This window comes from Puma concolor, chromosome D2 (genome assembly GCF_028749965.1).
Source record: "Puma concolor isolate L17-30 chromosome D2, mPumCon1.1.hap2, whole genome shotgun sequence".
In the NCBI taxonomy this organism is placed as follows: Eukaryota; Metazoa; Chordata; class Mammalia; order Carnivora; family Felidae; genus Puma; species Puma concolor.
This window is the reverse complement of record NC_141677.1, coordinates 49,065,016-49,088,545: the sequence shown is the minus strand read 5'-3', so window position 1 is coordinate 49,088,545 and position 23,530 is coordinate 49,065,016. Positions and strand designations below refer to the sequence as shown.

General features: G+C 47.1%; 1 protein-coding gene across 2 annotated transcripts in view; it reads left to right on the top strand.

The window, feature by feature from the left end:
* Positions 1–23,530, top strand: part of ALOX5 (arachidonate 5-lipoxygenase) — a 50,271-nt gene that overhangs the window by 5,566 nt on the left and 21,175 nt on the right. The window contains exons 2-4 of one of the 2 annotated variants that reach the window (XM_086680290.1): positions 144–342; positions 5,174–5,255; positions 15,874–15,996. In XM_086680290.1, the coding sequence (XP_086536416.1) occupies positions 144–342; positions 5,174–5,255; positions 15,874–15,996 (404 nt within the window). Of the gene's footprint in view, positions 1–143; positions 343–5,173; positions 5,256–15,409; positions 15,556–15,873; positions 15,997–23,530 lie in introns of those variants that run through there. The other variant, XM_086680291.1, reaches the window with a different exon arrangement.

The following is a 23,530-nucleotide window of genomic DNA, read 5'->3' as shown; positions in this document are numbered from 1 at the left end:
ACCCAGGACTTGCCTCTGTCTCCCCGGGTGCAGCACGGAGCCTTACCGAGGGGAAGCATTCGGCAGACATCTAGGCTGGTGATACAAAGGCTCAGGAACCCCAGACAACCTCATTCACCCTTTTTTTTTTTTTATCCTCTCAGGTGGATTCTTACGACGTGACAGTGGATGAAGAACTGGGTGACATCCAGCTGGTCAAAATCGAGAAGCGCAAGTACTGGCTCCATGATGACTGGTACCTGAAGTACATCACGCTGAAGACGCCCTGCGGGGATTACATCGAGTTCCCTTGCTACCGCTGGATTACTGGCGAGGGCGAGATTGTCCTGAGAGATGGACGCGGTGAGTGGCCCAGCCCCCTTCCACTTCCTGAGCTTCCCAGGAACTCCTTCCTCAAAGGACTGTTTTCGTAGGAATAATGATACCGCCGCTGTGTGCCTCCGTGTACCTGCGGAGGTGCGACCTTCCTCAGGGTGCTAATAAGCCCCGTGCTAAGAAGGTGCAGGGAGAGGCCCCCGGCCACATGCTCAGCAGTGTCCTCCCTCTGGGCTACAGTCCTTCGGGGGCAAGCTTATGACCCCCTTTTTGTCAGAGGGTAACTACAGTCCCAGTAACAAATACCTGTGGGACGTCCCCCTAGAGGGGCCGCTCTCCAGGTAAGTTCTCCAGTCCTCCTCTCTGTGAGGTCACAGTGGGGCACAGGTTCCAGGGCAACACGCACGGGCCTGGGAAGGGAAGAGGTTGACCAGGCGTGCCCCAAGTGGCAGCCTAGGGGGGCCATGGCCAGGCCTGGTGGTCATGGTCACCAGTTGTTAAACCTAAAGTCCCACATTTTGCTAAAAAGAGAAAAGTACCTAAAGTCGGCCCTCTTAAGCAAGACCCTCGAACATGCCAATCTGGCACTTCCTCGGGAGACCACTCCCCATAAGAGACGGGCAGCTGGCCTGGTGTGGAGGAGCAGAGAGAGGAACGGATGGCAGAAGTCAGCTGAGGCCACTCTGTCCCTCCGAATGGCTCCCCGTTGTGCACTAACCTGTAAGCGTGTGGGAGTCAAATCCATGCCTCGGCAAAGTTCTATCTGACTTCACGTTGTGGCCCTTCAGTTTGTTCACACTTTAAACCCAGAACAAGATGTCTCCAAAGCTGTGCACCACTAGAAAAGTGAGGGGGAACACAGGTGCAGTGACTTCCCCTTCACAGAGGTCCGGCAGGGTAGGCAAAATGGAAGTGATGATTAACCCCATTTTTTAGCTAAGAAAATCAAGACAGAGGAGGAAAAAGTTCTCTACCTAGTGTTCTTAAACTGCCAGGCCATGTCCCTTTCTTTCTTTCTTTCTTTCTTTCTTTCTTTCTTTCTTTCTTTCTTTCTTTCTTTCTTTCTTTCTCTCTTTCTTTCTTTCAGAGAGAGAGAGAGAGTGAGCAGGGGAGCGGGGCAGAGGGGGAGAGAGAATTTTAAACAGACTCCATGCTCAGTGTGGAGACCAACACAGGGCTCGATCCCACCACGCTGGGATCATGACCTCAGCCAAAATCAAGAGTCGGACGCTCAACCAACTGAGTTACCCAGGCGCCCCCTCCCATTGTTTCTGACATGGAATTTAAGAAACCAATTTCCAAAAATATTTCTGAATGGAATGATTGGAGCTAGAAAGATTTTTGTTCCCTGACCTCACAGAAAAAAAAAAAAAATCACCAAATTCACTCTGTCTTGTGGCCAGAATGTGAACAGTTGTGGACAGGGCACTTCTCTTTCTCTAGTATCAGAAAAACACTAGCTCCAAGTCTCTCCCCTGCCCCTCCCACTAGGGGTCTTGGTTGTGCAGTCCTTCTCCTCACAGACCCCACATCCCTTTCTAGCAAAAAATTGAATGGCACATTCAAATGAGGATGTTTAGAAAAGTATAGGCTAGGAGGCCTGGGTGGCTCAGTCGGTTAAGCATCTGGCTCTTGACTTCAGCTCAGGTCATGATGTCACAATTTGTGGGTTCAAGCCCCACATCAGGCTCTCTGCTGACAGCACGGAGCCTGCTTGGAATTCTCTCTCTCTCCCCCTCCCCTGCTCATGCTCTCTCTCTCTCTCCCTCTCTCTCTCAAAATAAATAAATAAACATAAAAAAAGAAAGGTGTAGGCCAAACTTGGTTTACTCTGTGTATTAGTCTCTAGGACTGCCATAACAAATTACCACAAACTGGGAAGCCTTCAAAAAATATACACTGAATTTTTTTTTAATATTTAGAATTTATGGGTTTGGGATGAATTATTTAAAAATTGATTGTATTAAGACTTCCTAGGTGGTGACTATAGTTGATAATACCATACTGTATATTTGAAAATTGCTAAGAGGACAGATCTTAAAAGTTCTCATCAGGGGAGGTGGGCGGGGATGGGTGAGATAGGTGATGGGGATTAAGGAATGCACTTGCTGTGATGAGCATGGGGTAATGTGTGGAAGTGTTGAATCACTACATTGTACACCTGAAACTAATGTTACATTGTTTAGTGGAATGAAAATAAAAATTTAAAAGTTCTCATCACAAGAAAAAACAAAGAAAGAAAGGTGTAGACCATTAGCACTGCCAGTCCTGCTGGGGTGAGGGGAGGGGAAGAATGCCAGAATAATCCACATGGGGAGTGTCCTAGAGACAGAGCTCCCTTGGGAGTAGCTGTGGCCCCTAGTAGAGATGCAGACAGCAGGGAGACACTACAAGAGGACCTGGGAAATAAATGTCCTCTCCTCACTCTCCAGTGCCCTCCTCTCTCTGGTCAGGGCTCCCAGTGGCTGAACCCAACACAAAGCCCATTGATGCAATTCATTCAAATTGAGGACAAGATCAGGGACCTTCAGGGACAGGATGAGGTGAAGGGTAGATTCTGAAGGGGCACATGGAAGCTGCCCATCCAGCATGTTTCGCTTATCAGTTCCTCTGTAACAATCTTTGTGGATTTAAACAGCCATTTCATTTTTTCATCATGGGATGGAAATTTGGGAAAGGTTCAGCTGGGTGGGTTGTCCGTGAGCCACGAAGCATCAACTGAGGACAATGGGCTAGAAGGCTCCCTTCGAGGACGGTTCCTCTCTCACATGTCTAGCACCTCAGGGCTCCATGGCCTCTCTCTCCACCTGGAAGCTCATTCTGGAAGCCTTCTCCATGGAGTTGGGCTTCTCACGGCTTGGCCCTCACAGGGTAGTTGCACTTCTTATGCGGTGGCTGGCTTCTAAGAGCGAGTATTCCAAGAGACAGAAAGTGGAAGCTGCCGGTCTCTTCATGTTTGGGCCTGGAAACTGTCAGGGGGTAGTTTCTACCTTATTCTGTTGGTCCAAGCAGTCACAGAGCCCATCCAAACTCAAAGGGGACATAGATCCCACCTCTCAATGGAAAGAATGTCAAAGAATTTATGGCCATCTTTAATCCACCCCATGGCACAATGACCAATCCTTTGGACAATCCGGAAATGAGGGGACCCTGCCCATGAGCGACATGGTAACCTCTGCAATCTAATGCTCCACCACTGCACCTGGGGTGAACATAAATGTCAGAGGGCTGTCACTGTGGTCCCAGGGATCGAGAGCACCTATGTGAAAAGACAGCTTCATTAAGGCACTCACGTCAGTCTTTTGGAATCTACCCCCCTCTCCAGAACTCTGGGGCATTCAGTCTAGGCTTTGTCACCTGCTGTGTTCCCAAAAGTTCCATCAGTCACTGGGGTAGATGTCCGGCACCCTCAGGACCAGGAGAAATGGAGCTGACAGCTTTTGAGACTTGGTATGTGCAGTTCCACACGTTCTGACTTCTTCATACCACTGAAATTGAAGACTCAATGCCTCAGAGCCAGGTGCCTGAGAAATAAGCTAATTCTTCGAGGTGGATTAGAGATGATGAATGTCGAGTGCCTACAACAGTGTCCCCTACAGCCAATGGCAGCTGTTGTCAGTTAATATTCATCTTGCCTTCAGTGGCCTTAACCCTGCCCCCTGCTGGATGGCTTAACATCCCCACTGGAGAACAAAGAGGTGCCCCATTGATCTTCCTCTCTGGGCCCCAGTTCCAAGCCCTGGACTGGAGCTTCCTCAGCCAGAAGGTGCTCTGAGTGTGGGCTAGGAACTGTTAGCTGTTGGTCTGTAAAGAGGTGGGTACCAAGACTGAGAGTAGGCATTTACAAACTTTTATAGCAACTTGCAAGAATTATTCTGTGACCGTTGCATCTTATAATAAAAACAGGGTTTATGCTTTGAATGTCCTTGGTTTGTTTTTTATTTCTTTTCTAGTAGTTAAGTTTTATTGTAGTTTACAGAAATATCAGTCTGTGATTAAACGGAAATTTTTAAACCCACAGAGAGCTGGAGAAGCACTATTATAGGAGATGCTCTGGAATCTTGGTAGGAGATGCTCTGGAATCTTGCTAGTCTGGGCTCCCACTGTGTTCACTGGCTTTACCCTAAATAACAGTATAAAGGGTAGTCATGAGCTGGCTTCTCCTGCTCTAAAGGCCCTGAGCAGCTTGACCTTGACTTTAGCCACTTGCCCCACTCCTGAGATGAGAGACAAGAGACCTTTGAATCTGGGCTTAGGGGGAGGAAGAGGAAGCCTAGGTCCATCATGATTGTAAGGACAATAATGTTAGTCATTGTTCCCACTTACTGGGTTTCAAGCATTGTGTGAAGTGCTCACTAAATCCCTACCATAACCCTGACATTGGCATTATCATACCCATTTTACATGTGGGGAAGCTAAGGCAACTTGCTCCATACACTGTACCTTCCAAGAGAATCATTGTCCAGCCTCCATAAATCCTGATGACCACCAAGCCTGGCTCATGTATGTGGACATGATTCTCAGAGCTCCAAGGTGCAGGGCCCCCAGCTTGCCGAATGAGCAGGCAGTAAGAGGGGACACTGGATTTGTCTTTTATAATAGGCTAAGAGCATGGACATGAGTCTTGTGCTGAAAATCCACTCATTCGGTGTGTGACCTTGGGCAAAGTTCAAAGACAAAGCTATTCAACCTCCCTAAGCCCCAGTTTCCTACACATGAACTGGGGAAGTGTTCAGAGGCTTAAATGAGATGATGCATATAAAGATGATGCATGGGCAGGTGTGTGAGGGAAACCTGAATATTGGACGTTGTTACCGTTCTTCCTGTGGCTCTTCTCACACCTGTCCTCTCCTCACAGCAAAGTTGGCCTGCGATGACCAAATTCACATTCTCAAGCAGCACAGACGTAAAGAGCTGGAAACACGACAAAAACAGTTTCGGTGAGTTATGACGTCAGACCAGACAGCCCTGAATGAACTCTGCCCACAGCGTATGGCTGACCACTGCTGGTAAGCAATGGCCAGGCCACCAGTGCCCTGTAGTGCTCCTCGATCCCCAAGACCCACTTGACCTCCACTGTCCAGGCAGAGATGGTAAAGTGCATTATGGAGAAAACTGTGGGGAAACCATATCAGCATCTAGGGGGAATGGGGCAGCGAAAGCTTGGATTTACATTAATGTTCTTTCACCTCCTATTGTAGTGATTACCCCCTCACTTTTTATGTCTTCTGGTAATAATTCTATTATAAAAGTGATAAATAATCTCCAAAAAATTGGCAAATCTTTAGCTAACAGACCAAGAAAAAAAGAGTGAGAGAACTCAAATTTTTTAAAAGGAGAGAGGGAGCATCAGTACCCACCTCACACAAATTAAAATGTATAAAAGGGAATACTACGGACAGTTGTATACCAACAAATTAGATAACTTGAGTGAAATGGAGAAGTCCTAGAAAGATAGGAATGACCAAAACTGACTTAAGAATAAATAATTTGAATAGAACAATCACAAGCCAAAAGGTCGAATCAGTAATTTTGAAACTTCCCACAAAGAAAATCCTAGGCCCAGATGACCTCACTGATTAATTCTACCAAACGCTTAAAGAATTAGTACCAATCCTGCATAAGCTCTTCCAGAAAATACAAGAGGAGGGAACACATCCCAGTGCATTGAATGAGATCGGTGTTATACCAAAATCAGACAAAGACATCATAAGAAAACTATACACCAATGTCTCTTATGGATATAGATGTAAGCATTTTCAACAAAATGCTAGCAAACTGGATGCAACAGCGTGTGAAAGATATGATACAATATAGGATTTATCCCAAGTGTGCAAGGTTGGTTTAATATCCAAAAATCAATTAATGTAATGCACCATATCAGTAAAGAACAAAGAAACACATGAGCATCTCAAAAGACATATAAGAGTGCATTTGACAAAATCCAACATTCTTTCATGATTGAATAACGCTAAAAAAAATAGGAATTAAACAGAAATTTCTCAACCTGGTAAAGGGCACCTATAAAAAACCTTACAATTAATATCATTTTTTTTAACGTTTATTTATTTTTGAGAGACAGAGAGACAGAGTGCGAGTGGGGGGAGGGGCAGAGAGAAAGGGAGACACAGAATCCACAACAGGCTCCAGGCTCGGAGGTATCAGCACAGAGCCCAACGTGGGGCTTGAACTCACGAACTGTGAGGTTGTGACCTGAACTGAAGTCAGAAGCTCCACTCAGTCAGTGGAGCTGGGTAGGTGTCCCCGGTTCATATTATTCTTAATGGGAAATGACTACATGCTTTCCTCCTAAAATCCAGGAACAAGATAAGGACGTCAGCTTTTGCCACTTCTGTGTGACATTGTACAGGATATTCTGGCCAGGGCAATTAGGCAAGAGAGGAGAAAGGGCACCCACGTTAAAGAGCGATAAGTAAAACCACTGCCATTCACAGATGAAATGATCTCGTATGTAGAAAATCCTAAGACGTTCACCAAAAAAAAAATATTGGAACTGATAACCCAGCAAGGTTGCAGGATAAAAAATCAATATACACAATTCAGTTGTGTTTCTGTATGCTAATAATCAATCTGAAAATAAAGATAACAAAACAGTTCCATGTGCAGTAACATCAAAAGGAATAAAGTATTTATGAATAAACTTAGCAAAAGAAGTCTAAGACTTACACAATGAAAACTACAAAACATTATTGAAAGTAATTAAAGAAGACCTAAATAAGGTGAAAGACATCTTACATTCATGGACCAGAGGACTTAATATTATAAAAATAGCAGTACTTCCCAAAGCAGTGTGCATATTTAACACAATCCCAAAGTCTCAGCTAACTTTTTTGCAGAAATTGACAAGATGATCCTAAAAATCATAAGGAAATGCAAGGAACCCATAATAGTCAAAATAATCTTGAAAAAAAAAAACTTGGGGAACTCACACTTGCAATATCAGAATTACTACACTGCTGTGGTAATTAAAACAATTGTGGTATTGGCATAAGGTTAGATATATACAGAAATTAAGTAGAATTGAGAGTCCAGAAGTTAGCCCTTGCATTTATGGTCAGTTAATTTTCAACAGAGGCAGCAAGACAATTCAATGGAGAAAGAATAGTCTTGTCAACAAATGGTGTTGGGACAACTGACTAGCCACATGCAAAAGAATGAAATTGGACTCTTACCCCACATACAAAAATTAACTTAAAGTGGATCAAATACTTAAACGTAAGAGCTAAAACTAAAACATTGAAAAGGACAGGGGTAAACTTTCATGGCCTTGCATTGGCAAAGTATTTTTAGATATGACAACAAAAGCTTAAACAACAAAGGAGAAATAGATAAGCTCATGTTATCAAATTTTAACCTTTGTGCTTCGAAGGATACCATCAAGAAAGTGAAAAGACAACTCACAGAATGGGATGAAATATTTGTAAATCATGGATCTGATAAGGGACTTGTATCCAGAATATATAAAGAGCTCTCACAAATCAATAATAAAGACAAATAATCCAATTTAAAAATAGAGAAGGATCTGAATAGACATTTTTCCAAGGAAGATATATACATGATCGATAAGTCGATGAAAAGATGCTTGACATCATTATTCATTAGGGAAATGCAAATCATTACCACTTCACATTTACTATGAAAGTCAGATAATAACAAGAGTTGTGAGGATGTGGAGAAATCAGAACCTTCATACACTCCTGGTAGGAATGTAAAATATGCAGCTGCTTTGGAAAACAGTCTAGTAGTTACTCAAGTTGTTAAATCAAGAGTTACTAGATAATCCAGCAGTTCCACATCTAGGCATATGCCTAAGAAAACTAAAATATATGTCCGCACACAAACTTGTATATGAATATTTACATTATCCATAAGAACCAAAGGTGAATACAACCCAGATGCCCATTAACTGATGAATCTGTAAATAAAATGCGGTATGTCTATACATGGAAACTATTTTGGCCATAAAAAAATGAATAAGCACTTCTCCAGAGAAAATATATGGCCAACAAGCATTTGAAAGGATGCTCAGCATCATTAATCATCAGGAAAGTGCAAATCAAAATCACAGTGAGATAGCATGTCACACCCGCTAGGATGACTAGAATCAAAAAGAGAAACTGGAGCCATGAAACATTTTTTTTTGGGGGGGGGGGGACAGAGAGAGACAGAGCATGAATGGGGGAGGGGCAGAGAGAGAGGGAGACACAGAATCGGAAACAGGCTCCAGGCTCCGAGCCATCAGCCCAGAGCCCGACGTGGGGCTCGAACTCACGGACCGCGAGATCGTGACCTGGCTGAAGTCGGACGCCCAACCAACTGCGCCACCCAGGCGCCCCGAAACATTTTTGGTAGAATATAAAATGGTACAGCCACCTTGAAAAACAGGTTAGCAGTTTCTCAAACCTTTTTTAAATTTTTTTTTTATTTTTTAGAGAGAGAGGGGGAAGTCAGGGAAGTGGGGCAAAGGGAGAGGGAAAGAATCTTAAGCAGGCTTCTCACTCAGCATAGAGCCCGACATGGCACTCGATCCCACGACCCTGGGATCATGACCTGAGCCAAAATCAAGAGTCAGATGTTCAGCCAAATGAGCCACCCAGGTGCCCCACAGCTTCTCAAATCTTGAACAGACTTCCTACTAGCAGTTCTATCCCTTTTTTCTTATTGTGCATGGTGGCTACACAAGAGTAATGAAAATAGGTTTCTACACACACACACACACACACACACAAGCTTTATATAAATATTGATAGCAACATCACTTATAATAGCCCAAAGGTGGAAACAACATAAATTCCATTACCTGATGAATGGATAAACAAAATGTGGTATATTCATATAATGGAATGTTATTTGGCATTAAAAAGAATGAACTACGGATACATACTAAACCATGGATGAACCTCAAAAACATTATGCTAAACAGGAAAGTCATTTACAAAACACCACATACTGTATGATTCTATTTTATGAAATGTCTGGAACAGGCAAGTCTGTGGACACAGATTAGTAGACTGTTGGTTGCCCAGGACTGGAAGTTGGGGATGGACACGGACAGTGACTATTAACGGGCACAAGGTTTCTTTTTGGGGTGAAAATATCCCCAAATTAGACTTTGGTGAAGCCTGCACAATTCTGTAAGTACACAAAAAAACTTCATCGGATACTTTTAAGGGTTGAATTTTATTGTATGTAAATTACAACTCAATATAGCTGTTTTGGGAAATAACACATGATCTAGAGCGCTCATCTGGAAAACAGTGGTCAGTGGGCTATATCCAGCCTATAAATTTGTTTTATGGTCGCTGTGGAGTTCTGAGTAAACAGGGCCCAGGTTTCCTCAGTCCAATACCTGTCCGCTGTCTGTGTCAAGGCATCTTTCAGGTCCTACTTTGGCCTTTGTAGACCTTGAGTCTGTGACTCCTTCCAAGGGAGAAGAATGGATGGACTCATGCTAACCAGTCAGCATGGTTACCTGGGCTATGGCGAGGCTCTTGGGGAGTGATGACCATGACAGCTTTCCACGTATGTCTCTATGGTGTAACTTCCTACAAAGAGTATGCAGTATGTCAGGCTTTTTTAATCCAATAAAGCAAAAGAAGGGCAGTCAATGACCTGCTGCTATGCAGAGCAACATAGGCAAACCTCACAAGTACAGTGTTGGATACCGGAAGTGAGGCACACCGTGTCTGACCAATCCATAGAGTTTGGAAGTCTGTTGTTTAGGGACAGTTACATAGCAGTGGGACAATAGACAACAGCAAGGAAATGATTCTCATAAAAGGGAGGACGGTGATCAGGGGAGGCTAAGCAGGAAAGCAGGTGTGGTGTGGGGATACTGGTAACGTTCTGATTCTTGATCTGGATGTTGGTTATACAGATGTTTTGTGCATTTTTCTCCATGTGTGTGCATACATATACATATCCACACATACATACATGTGTTTATATGTTTGATTTCATAATAAAATTTTAAAATAAAATTTTTATGTCTTTATATCAGGTGAAGGAGGGTAATCTGATTATACTTGAGTAATGTTAAAGATTTATGAATTTGTGGTTTATTTTAAAACTTTCGTGTGTGAGCCTCTGGGCTCAGACACCATGTGATGCGTTCTGGGACTTTCGTGTTTGGTGCAGTGCACAAGGCGTTGTCCGAAAGCTCTGCACCACCATTCCCATCTTAAAACATTGTTATTTCTGAGCTCCTTCATCAGCTTTCCTCCCCACTTCAGCCACCTGTGTCAGAGCCCCTACAGTGAGCATCCCATGTGCGTTTGGCCTTGTGGAAAGAAGGAATCCTAGTTTGCAATGACATTAAACAGCTTTCAGAGAATCAGGCTAGTTTGTGTCCTGTTAGGAGAGTGGACAGGAAGTTTTATCAGTTCCACTGTCATTCAGACTAAGATGTTAATGGCTGATAAATTAGTCTTGCAGGCATGTTGTCTTAACGCAGTATTTTCCAAAGTGTGCCCTGGAGCAGCTGCCCCATAACTTTCTTCCCGTGGTGAGACAAGTTTGGGAAACTGTTCATCACCTCCTCCTCCTGGAGGTTCCCGATGCACATAAGCAGTGAGAATTCTGAGAAGTTCTGTGGTAGTGGACTGTGGTTAATTTTTTTCTCCCACCCAGTGTTTCCCAAGAGAGTTGGACGTACAATTCTTAACATCTCACAGAACAAGTACTCTGTGGAGCACCCTTTGGGAAGTACCCCTTTATTAGGGAGCAGTGGATTCAGTGGTGTGTTTGTTTCACAGGGACAGGGCTTTGACAGGGTCTAGGGAGATGGGGCCAAGGGCTTTTCCAGTGAAATAGTTATCCCTCTTCTTAGATCTAATCGTCATTGTTTCTTCCTCCTTCCACTCATCTGCCCTCTTCAGATGCCCTCCTCTGCTTCCGTTCAGGAAGCACTGAACTTTGCACCGTCTGCATAATCTAGGAGTTCCTCTTTCACACGAACTCTCGAGCTTCCAGATGAGAGTTGGAAGTAAAGTAAGAATAGTCACCAATCTGTCAGGGAGCTGCAAGCCCAGCTGGCCTTCGTCCCTCAGTCAGCCTGGCAGGGAAGTGGAGAAGCCCACGCAGGTCATAACGCCCTGACCCCATTCTCACTGTGACCGTATGCACCTGGCTGGTGTGCACGCACACACAGCAGCGGATAGAGTAGTGGTTTGTAACCTACAGCGTTTGATCATTTTGTGACTTGCTTTTTTTCACTCGTCATTCTGTTTTGAAGGGCAGCCGGTTGACACAGACAGGTGTCATCCATTCACTTAGCTCCTGTATAGCACACCATTGCACGAACAAACCACCAGGCTCACCCACTCTCCTGCTAATGGACATGTAGACCGTCTTTAATGTCTGGCTGTCACAAGCCACACCAGAGTGAGCTCTCTCATCTGTCTCCTGGTGCTCTTATGGAAGAATTTCTCTAGGGAATATTCTTAGAAGTAGACCTGCAGGATAGCAGACCACACTGTGAGTTTTCTAGATATCACCACTGGTATTCCAAAGGGGTTCTGCCAGTTTTCACCCCTAGCAGCTGTTTCTTAGTGTTGCACTTTCCCTACATCATTGACACACTTTGCATCTTGAGACATTCTCATTGGTGTCGGTCTGATGTGTCTGAAATAGTATCTCATTGATTTCCTCATTCTTACGTTGCCACATATTTCTCACTGTATGTGAATTCAGCCATTCCCCTGTTGTTTGCTTCGTGTGTGTGTGTGTGTGTGTGTGTGTGTGTGTGTGTATTTGGCATTACCAACAGTGTGGCAAGAGGCAACCTTGTACAAGCAGCTTGATGTCCTGGTGATTTCATTACTGTCAGATTAATTTCCAGAACTCACCTTGCTGGGTCAAATTAGCAGTTTCATTTTTAAAAGTACTAACAAAAATCCTTTCTCACAATGTTATAGTAATTTTTGGTGCAATTTTCCAGTTGTATATGTATATATATGACATGCCTGATCATGTCAATCTTTTATATTTTTGACAATCTAAAAACCCCTAAATTGGACCCCATGGTTGTTTTATTTTTTTTTATTTTTTTTTTTAAATTTTTTTTTTCAACGTTTATTTATTTTTGGGACAGAGAGAGACAGAGCATGAACAGGGGAGGGGCAGAGAGAGAGAGGGAGACACAGAATCGGAAACAGGGTCCAGGCTCTGAGCCATCAGCCCAGAGCCCGACGCGGGGCTCGAACTCACGGACCGCGAGATCGTGACCTGGCTGAAGTCGGACGCTTAACCGACTGCGCCACCCAGGCGCCCCACCCCATGGTTGTTTTAATCTGCATTCCCCTGACCACTGGTGAGTTAAGCCTCTGTGCATTGCCTCTTCTTTGAATTGTCTATTTATATGCTTCATTTTTATGTGTCCTCGTTATTATTCATCTAAAGGAGCCCTTTGTGTGTTCGGATAGCACCTTTTCGTTATGAGTATGGTATATGTCATTTGTCTACTGTTGCTTGTGTCGCAGATTTTAGTTCTTTATTTTCTTAACTATATGTATTGGTTTTCCTTTATAACTTTTGGGTTTCCTGCTTTACGTAACAAGGCCCTCCCCACCCCAGTGTTACATAAATATACCTATATTTTTGTCTAACTTTTACAATTTAGTTTTTTAACATTAGGCTTTTAACTCACCTGACATGTATTTTTTATACATGATGTGAAGTAGGGGGTCAAACATCCCGGTGTCACTGATTACATAACACACTCCTTCCTACTGCCCAGGGATGATGCCCATAGCACACAGAGCTGGCACAGCCTGGTGGGATGTGCATGGGCTCTGAAGCCAGTTTCTGAGCTCTACTCCCACTTACTCCATCCTGTTAAAGTTGTTTCCTCTCTGTGTGCCTCCTTCCTCATCTCCCTCTACCCCCTCTTCCGCCCTCCCCTCTCCCCCTCCTTCCTCCTCCTTCCTCCCTTCTCCACTTCTCCTCTCCCCCTCCCTCCCCCTCCTCCTTCCTCTCCTCTCCACCTCCCTTCCTCTCCACCTCCCCCTCTCCCTCCCTCCCCTTTCCCCTTCCCTCCCTTCTCTCTCCCCCTCCCTCTCCCCTCCCTCCCCTCTCTCCCCACACTTCTTTTTCCTTCCCTTCTCCCTTCCATCCCCTCCCTCCTTCCCTCTCCCCCTCCCTACTTTCTCTGTTTCCCTCCCTCTTTCTCCCCCTACCCCCACAGTCTTCTCTCTCTTTGACATTTTAACATTTAATAAGCGTGTATCTATACATGCTCTTTTCCCCTTTCTTTCTACCTAGGACTTACTTAGAAAATTGAGGTCTTTTCAACTTAAGAAAGTTTTTCTCTTATTTCTTGATTTTCACTTCTCTCTATATTCCTCTCTCTCCTTTTGGACTTCTTAGTCTCTGCATATTAAATCTTCTAGGTTTGCCTTTCATGTCTCTTGTGTTTTCTTTTCTTTTTAAGTCTTTACTTTAATTCCAGTTAGTTAACATACAGTGTCATATTTGTTTTAGGTATACAGTATTCATCACTTCCATAAAACACCCGGTGCTCATCACAACAAGTGCCCTCCGTAATCCCCATCATGGCTTCCATTTCTTTGTGTTTTTGCTCTGTATTTGTGTTATGTTTTCTTCCATTTTGTACAGAGCAGTGCCTGGCACATGACAGGTGCTCAGTAATTACTTCCTTAATGAATACATTTTGTGCAGGAAACAAATTAGATCTCACAGTGACTCTTCTCTTTTCCCATTTCTCTGTTGAATTTTCAATTCAGAAATCAGGTTTTGTGGCTGCAGAAGGTCTTTTTAGGGGCACCCGGCTGGCTCAGTCCGTAGAGCATCTGACTCTTGATCTCAGGGTTGTGAGTTCAAGACCCACGTTAGGCATGGGGTCTACTTTAAAAAAAGGAAAAAAAAAGAAAATCTTTTTACATTCTACTGTATCTCTTTAACACTTCTTTTTTTTAAGAAATTAAATGTCTTTAAAAAAAGAAATTAAATGTCTTTTTTGCATCTTCATTTCCTCTGCCTGGCGTGTTCAACTCCCTGTGGAGTGTGATTTTTTTTCTTTGCCTGTTTATCTACGGGCACGAAGATCTTTGGCCCCTGTGCAGGTCAGCCTGTCAGCTGTCTCAGGTAGCAGTGGCCTGCACTGGAAAAGGGACACAGGCGTCTGCTGGAGAGCTGGCAAACCGCACAGTCTCCACGCACTGAGAGGCGGTAGTCTGCAGACCACGGAAGGTGGGCGCGTCCATCCATTAGTGCTGCCACCTTCAGGAGGTGGGGGGGACAGCAGTGGGGCAGGAGGTTCCAAGAAAATCAATTATTTTCTAAAACAAAGGGGGAAAAATCAGTAGATTAGTTGACGTTGTACACTTGTCTACATTTTATCAGCGTTGGTGTTAATACAAACAACAAATAGAGAAGGTTTTCTTAAAGCCCAGGAAAATGGAATACTGTAAGTAAACCAACAGTGATAAATGACAGTGCCATGCAACAGAAAATGTTTTTCAAAATGCATTTGCTCCGGGCGACCATACCTAGCTCCTGTTCGCCTCTTGTGGTCCCAATGGGAGTCTTACCTGGCCAACAGGACAGCATGAAAACCCATGGGGATTTTTGGGACAGTAATAGCACAAGATGATATTAAAGGGACTCCAGACTTTTTCATGACCTCAACTCTCAGTGCTTTACTTTCTGTTGTGAGAAAGGTTTCAGAAATGGAGAGTTAGGAATACAAGTGAAAAGCTGTTAACCCAGAATGTAAATTTTGATTTTTAAATGAATACAAGATCGTTTTCCCTGCCCTAAAGGAACAGACACTTTGGGTTAGTTTTGGTTTTGCCGTAAGAAAAAAAACGGCAAAATTTAAAAAACAAAATGTAAGTGCCCAATGCTGCAGGATAAGTTTCAAGGACACCGGTATCTGAAAATGTGGGCTGGATACAGTGCATGGCCTGTCTTGGGGGGGAGCTATTTTGATTTTAACAGTCACTAAACCTGCCACTGGCGGCAGTCTGTGTCCGAAGTCCAATCACCGTGCTGCCCTGGACACCTTACTTGGAAGGCGTGCCCACTGTCCCCTTTCCCCAGCCACCACACACAGTCCAGGGGCACGTTGACCGAGCTGGTGGGACACTGGCTGTTCAGTTCAGCCTGGAAGTGGAGCGGCCTCAACCCTTTCTACCTCCGGTGACCGACAAGGCAACTCTGTGCCGAGGGAGACAGGCAGTTGAATGTCCCGTCAAATCCGTGAGGTCTTCTGATGCTTCCTTTTCAGCTTCCTTTTACACAGTGGCGCACACCTACTTCACTCGCCACTCCTCTGCTGTGAGCCCAGTCTCAGGTTCAGGGGACCTCACACCTCCTGCTGTGAAGCTCAGGGCACAGCAAAGCAGGCTACTGCCGGACCCTGGGAGGGGTCCCAGTACGTCACGGATGCACACTCAGCTATAACGTCTCAGCCTGACGGAGGGCACATCCTCAGACTGCAGGGGCAGGCTTTAGTCTGAGGGGCCAACCCAAAGGCCAGGCATTTTACACAGTTTTCTTCTTTTTATTCATGCTCAGATGGATGGAGTGGAATCCTGGCTTCCCCTTGAGTATCGATGCCAAATACCACAAGGATCTACCCCGAGACATCCAGTTTGATAGTGAGAAGGGTGTGGACTTCGTTCTGAACTACTCCAAAGCGTGAGTTTCCAAGAACCTAAGGATGCTGGGCAGTCCCTCCAGGGGCCAGGGCCGCGGATGGAACCCTCAGTCCTTTCCTTGTGGGAGCTCTGGGCTGGGGAGCAGCTCAGCTGGTCTTCCCAAATCACTTGATTGTATCCGATGTGCAACCGCAGGGTAGTCTGTATCTAAACAAAGTTATAACCTGGATGGCTCCAGACACCAAACATAGCTCTGTTGTCAGCCCAAGGTAGAGGTCTTTACCTGGAGTGCCCACCCCACCCATATCTCATCCCCCTATAGCCGATTCGGGGTTGGAGCAGGTCCACGCTGTCCCCTGGATAGAAGGGCTCTGCGGTAGTAATGGCCACCACGCCTGTGCTGATCGCTGACACCCATCCCCCCGGGTTGTCTGTCACAACAACCCCTTGAGGTAGGCATGATTATCCTCCCTCTGCAGTTGAAGAATCTGAGGAATAAGGAAGTCACATACCTTGCCCAGTGGCCCCTGCTAATAAATGGCAGAGATCCAAGTTCTGTGCTCCTTCTTTGCAGTTGAATAACGGCAGGGCTTTTAAAGTGTGCCAAACCCTGAGACTCCTTGGGTGCTTGTTAAAAACAGGGAGCCCCAGCCCCGTCCCAGGGCTAGTGGAGGAGCCTTTGAAGTTGTACTTTGACACTCTGGGGAGTTCCCGCAAGCATACAAATCTAGAAAACTCTCCATCCGTGGTTCTGCCACCTGATGGAGCCATAGAATGCCCTGTGGAGCTTCAGCACTTCTTGGTGCCAGGCCAGCCCCACAGCCAGGAAGAGAGTCTCCCAGGACGTGGCCCTGGCCTCAGGTAGGCATATCCTGGGGTGACATTTGCTCAGTGCCCAGCTGCTCCCCTTGCGAAGGGCGTCTTCTGGTCAGACTTCTGAAAGGTAAGCACAAGAGACCACACTCAGCCTGTGCCAAAGTCTTCTTCCTCTGGACATTTTGGAAGCGCTCTACACACACACACACACACACACACACACACACACACACACACAGCCTCATAATCAGCCTCTGTAGGGAACCCCCTCACATTAGCAAGGCCGTTTGCACTGGTGTCCCTCAGGCTGCCTGAGAGGGAACAAGTGGTAGGGGTCTAACACTTAGCAAGCCTCTGCCGAGGGCCGGGCTCTTAGGTGTGGGCATTTTCTACTAGAATCATCTGTTTTCACTTTCACAGCCACGCTGGGAGGTAGATACTGTTCTTGAACGCTTCCAGGTAAATAACCTGGATCCAGGTCAAGGAATTTGCCTAAGGTCATTCAGGCAGAAGTCAGCAAAACCCGAATTTGCATTCAGATCTCTTTGGGTCCAAAGCTGGGGATTTTTTTCCCCTGCTACAGTTGGGACCAACTGGGAAGAAAAATTAAAACCCAACATCTGGACTAGTAATGCAGTAGTACCCAACATCTGGTTCCCTGGAAACATCAGGGCAATTAAACATCTGATTTCCCACCCAGGGATCCCCAAAGGCAGATGGCTTTGGTAGGGCAGAGCCCTGACCAGGATGGTGCAAGCAGGACAGAAACCCCTTCTGAGAGGGGCAGTTTGAAGAGAAAATGATAAGGATGGAGAGGCAGCGAGGTCAGAGGAGAAGATACTGCTTTGGGGAATCATCCCACCTGTACTTAGTGATGGTGAAGGGATGGATGGCGGAGTGATGGTGGGTGGATGGATGGATGGATGGATGGTGGGTGGAGGGGTGGATGGAAAGAGGAAGGGAGGGAGGGTGGAGGGAGGGAGGATAGAAGGAGGGCAGGAGGGTGGACGGTTGGTGGAAAAATACCTGGAGGGTGGATGGATAGATGGTGAGTGGGTGGATGGACGGTGGAGTGAAGGCCAGGTTCTTATGTCTGCTCAGTGTTCCTGGAATTAATTGTCATCTTTGTACCTCCGGAGCCTAGCACAGCAGCTGCCACAGAAGAGGTGCTCAGTAAACTCTGTCAAAATGGGAGTCTGACCCCACTGGCCTCTGACCCCTCAGGGGCCTTTGTTACCACCTCATGGGCCCTCACTTCACACACACACACACACACACACACACACACACACACACACTCTCTCTCTCTCTCTCTCTCTCTCTCTCTCTCTCTCTCGTCCTCTCTTTCTCTCCCTCTGGCTCTCTCTCTCTGGCTTTCTCTCTCTCTCTCTCTCTCTCTCTCTCTCTCTGCTTCTCTCTCGCTCTCTCGCTCTCTCTCTCACGCACGCGCGCACACACACACACACACACACACACACACACAATTACCTTTCATCTCTCACATGTCCCATCCTAGAAGTGTGTTTAATATTACTTCCATGCTGCCTTGGCCCAGCCTGTCCTGCCCAAACTGTTAAACCAGCATCTGTAGCCCACCTCTACCTATATTTTAAAAGCTCCCGCGGGGATTCCAGTGTGCAGTCAGGGTTGAAACCGCTGGCCTCAATGCCTCCCTTGGCCTCATCCTCCACTCAATTGGATGTGGGATCATGTCTATTTCCTGGGGTCTCCGAGTGCATCTCCTTCCCTCCCAGCTCTGTCATCTCTCCCCGGGACATTCAGGAACATCCTTCGACCTGCTTCCCCAGGATCCATCCCACACAGCAATTGGAAGTTCGTTCTCAAGCACACATACAGTTTTTTGGAGGCTCCTTCTATAAGGGCAAATCTAATTCTTTTACTCCTCCATCTAAAATCCCTCAGTGATTACCCCAACTACAGGCGAGAGTCCAGACCTCTTTGCCCAGCTCCCCTGCCCTCTCCCTTGCCCCCAGATGCACAGGACGCTTTAGCCATGTGCGCCCAGCACCAGTTTGCAGGGCATCTTCGTGCCCTTGCTTTGCATGAACTATTTCCTCCACCTTGAATACCATCCTTCCTTTCTTGGCCTGGAGAAATCCAACTCCTCGTTTTTAAGGACCTGGATGAGGTGACCCTTCTCCAAGAAGCGCCTAGAAGCATCTAGAAGCCCCTAGGCCTGAGTGAGGTCTCTTCCCCTGTGCTCCCCAGCACTGGCCACACAAACCACCGTTTCTCCAATGACACATCGACCCACCTTTCTTCACATCTGCCATGTAACTTGGCCCCTTGAGCTATGGACTGTTTGGAAGGAACACAGCTAAGAAATCTTGAGATGGGCCCTCAGCCCCTCCTGGTACAGCACAGCTGGTCACATCAGCTAAGCCTCACTTCTGCTGGCTAAGGACCATGAGGTTCTAAGAAGGAGATAAGAGATGTGTCCCTGCATTCGAGCAGAGCACAGCCTGAGCCAAGGGGACTAGACCTCAGGGAGGTAGCTCAAAGCACCCCACCCCCACCCCAGGGAGATGAGGGGTGCATGGGAGAGGGCTCTAGGCCAGTGGAAGGTGATCTTGGGAAGCTAACATCTCTGAGCCTCAGTGTCTCACCCATAGCTCCTACTCGGGGTCGTTGTGAGAATATAACGGGGCCATGTGTCAACCCTGCACAGAGAAGTTTCTCCCTAAAAACAGCATTAATTTCCATCCATTTTTGGTAATGGGGTCAGGCCAGCCAGGACCTGGCTGAGCACCTGCCCTCAGATCGGCCTCTCCCCTCAAGGACTCATAGAGGGACCGTCACTCTGTCTGGTGTTACCTTGTCACGGAGTCCAGGAAGGCTTCACAGTAGAAGGGCATCTGACTTGGCCTTGTCACCGGCCAGGCACACAAGCAGGGGCCTAGAGGGATGGGACAAGGATGCTCTGGCAGGGTCAGCTCTGGGCAGAGGTCAGCTGTGGCTGGGCCTGCTCACAGAACCGAGTGAGTTGTGACATTTCCTGGGGGCATCAAAGCAGGAGCAGCTTGTATGTTTACTCACTGTTTGCAGTCCCGGAGTTCGATTGCAGGAGGTTGGCAGGCTGATAAGGGAATGTACCTTTAAAGGAAATTGAGAAAAAGAGCTTCCTTCCTGGTAAGGTAGAACAGTGCAGAAATATGACTGAGTTCTGGGAGAGGTCACCAGCCTGGTGCCAAGACCAAGGTGCTCGACCCTTACCCACTGTGCATTTCCTGCCAGATGAGACCAGGTGGAGGCAGCTCCTTGAAGGAGAGTCCTTCTCCCCAAAGTCACAGGGGCACCTCGCCGTAAGCACAGACATCTTCCTGGGGGCCGGGGGGAGCACGGTTACAGCCTTCATGGACTGCTCTGGACCTGCATTTGCAGTGCTCAGTGAGAAACAGGGAGACGGGCGAGAAGTCAGAGCCACGTTGCAGAAGTGTGGCCTGGCAGCCTTTGAGGGCCTGACGAGAGAGCCCAGAGGTGGGGAAGGGGCTGACTGAAGACGGGGAGTGGGAGAGTAGGGAAGAATGCAGGATGTGGTGTGGATGGACCCGGGATCCCGTTGGAATTCATCAAAATGGGGAGAGACTGAGGGGGGCACCCAGGGCATCCTTGACGTGTGCATCTGGGTTATTGGGCAAATGGAGTGATCGTTAAAAAGGGAAGCTGATGAGGGGGTGGGGGCGCCTTGGTGGCTCAGTCGGTTGAGCAACCGACTTCAGCTCAGGTCACGATCTCACAGTTCCTGAGTTTGAGCTCCACGTTGGGCTCAGCACTGGCAGTGCAGAGCCTGCTTGGGATTCTCCCTCTCTCTATCCCTCCCCTACTTGTGCTTTCTTTCTCTCTCAAAATAAATAAATAAACTTAAAAAAAAAAAGGGGGAAGCTGGGGTGGGGAAGAAGCAGGGGGTAGATGAGTTCAGCTTAGGGGCATTGCTGAGGTTGAAAGCCCCAGGCAGCCTCTGGAAGTGCCATCCAGGCTCAGGGCCAAGGGCCAGAGGCTTTGTGCCAGGGAGGGGCCGCGGGGAGTGTGGTCTGACAGCCGTAACCCCATTACCCCCTGCTCCCGGCCCCCTAGACAAGTCTCTGCTGCTTGTTTGGAGACCAGGCAAAATCACATGTATGGCAGCTCCTTGAGGGGAGTTGGTGGTGAAAAGAAGGGATCAGGTGTCTGAGATGAAGAAGGTCAGGAGCCTAGAGGGGATAGAGGGGATGAGTGGATGGGGCAGACTTCCAGCGCAGGAGGGAAGAGGGGGAGCAGGGTGGTGAGGCCTGGGGTGGGGCCGTTCGTTTCTCCAGAAACCAAAGCCGTGATGGGTTCTGTGCAGGAAGAAGACCCCACGCCCTCTTAGTGTCACCCCAGCTCAGAAACAAGTCGGCTCCACGTGACCGAAGCACTCGTAGAAAATAGTGTTCTTCCGTTAACTTCACAAATGCTACCCAAAAGCCCCTGATCTGGGAAATTTTAACAGCCGTGTATGTCCTCCTTCTAACTGATGTCTGGACGTCTATATATCAACCCTGTTTACCTCTATCAAATTTTGTTAGACAATCAGACATGCGTCCCATTGGAAGATAAATATGTTGGGGAAATGTGGGGCGGGGGGGGGGCGACCTCCCACCTAAAAGGCAGACAACCTGGGGAATTTTAATTATATTTGCTAAAGTAGCATTTTGTTGTTGTTGTTGTTGTTAAAAATGGATCATAAAAGGGGTGCCTGGGTGGCTCAGTCGGTTGAGTGTCCGACTTTGGCTCGGGTCATGATCTCGCAGTTCATGAGTTCAAGCCCCACACCGGGCTCTGTGCTGTCAGTACAGAGCCTGCTTTGGATCCTCTGTCCCTCTCTCTCTGCCCCTCCCCCTGCTTGCACTCTCTCAAAAATAAATTAAAAAAAATTTTTTTAAGAAGGATCATAAAAGAAGACATAACAAAACATTAAGTATGGTTTCCCTAAAAAAGGGTGTGTTCGGCCGTCAGATTACTTTGGAAGACCTTGCAACGTCTTCCAAAGAGGAATCTTTGGATTCCAAAGAGGAATCTTCAGCAGTGGTTCTCAAACCGTAGCTTGCAGCAGAATTCTCGGGGCGGGGTGGGGAGCGGCTTGTTAAAAATCTGGATTTCTGGACCCAACCTCCAGAGTTTCTGATTCAGGGGGTCTGAAGCAGGGCCTAAGAATCTGAATTTTTAGCAAGGTCCCACACATGCTGATGCTGTAGGTCTGGGGACCACTGAGAACCCCTGCTCTCCAGGACTGTTAGGCCTTGAGAAATCCTGGTGTAAAGAAATCTGTTTAAGGCCCCTGTGCTCTCCCAATTCCTCAGACTGGCTTGCCTTTCTGGGCGGGAGACCCCACGGAGCAGGTGTCCCACAGGGCACAGGAGGGAGGAGGACCTTTCCCCTTCTTATTTCCTCACTCCCCTGTGTCCTTCTCAGCTCTTCACTTCAGTTAGCTCCACTGGCATTTATGGAGTGCCTACTGTATGCCTGGACCCTGGAACTCTTCTCAGTACCAGTGGTGCCTGTCTTTTCTTTTCCCGTGCCCCTCCCCCACGTCTACCTCAAGCCTGCCCCGGGACTAGAAAAAGAAAATGCCAACTCCTGCCATGAAACGAACTCAGTAAAGGAAGGTGCAGTTTTAACTGAATGTGGCTGTTTTTGCAAGGCTCATTCTACAGTAGCTGAGCTCCTCCCGGACACTGGGCAGCTGCCCCAAGCCATCCTTGCTTAAGGTGGTAAGGACAAGCAATCAGCCAGGCTGCCCAGTGAGGGAACAGGAGTCCAGACACCTTCTTTCAAGCATTCTCATCCACGTGGATCTGTGTGGGACATTGGTAGACACAGGTTTTGATCAGGGTGTCTGAGTGGGGAGAGAGTCTGCATTCCCAGAAAGCCCTCGTGCTGGTCTCTGGACCTGACTCAGAGCAGCGAGTGGTTGTACTTTGCTTTCCTGGGGAAAAAAAAAAATCTACTCATCTATTAAAATTACAGTAACAAGTATCAACCCATCACTTGTTACCCTTTAAAGCAAAAGGTTGCCTCATTTAGAGCCTGGCAACCAGGGTTGATTCAAACTCTAGCTGTCATCTTGGGAGAGCTGTTTCGGTTTCCTCTCTGTAAGATGAGACTGATGAGGCCTAGCTGCTAGAATTAAGAGATTTAAGTGAGCTCCTGTTTGCAGTGGCCCCACGGTGCTGTCCGGCACACCGTTAGGTGGGTTCCCTCGAGTGTCTCCATTCTGGATGCTAGGGAGGACTTTCTCCTCATTCCTGAGCCCGAGGCAGGAGCCGGCTGGGGAGCTGCCTCCTCAGGCACTGCCCCTGCCCATTTGCTAGCTCTGCTGGGCTTCCTCTACCCCTATGGGAGCAGGGCTGGAGGAGCCACTCCTGCTCCTCCTTTGACAAATGCTTATTGAGCTCCTGGTGGGGTGGGGCTAGAGAGGAATCAAAAGTGGCCTTTTGGTCCAGCTCCAAGAAACTCACAGTATAGTGGGACCAAGTTGTGGATAGTTCATCATAATAGCATGGAGTAGCTATTCCTTAAGAAAGGAGTGCAGGGGAGGAAGTAACTCGGGGGGTGGGGAGGGGGACTGCATTAGAAATATGCTTTCCAAGAGAGAAGATGCCCAACCTGGGTTTTGAAGGATGCATAGGAGTTTACTATGCTGATTGGAGGAGTAGAGGGGATGGCATTTTAGGCAGTGAGAATTCTGGTGAGCCAGGGGGACCAGAGTAGAGGTCTGT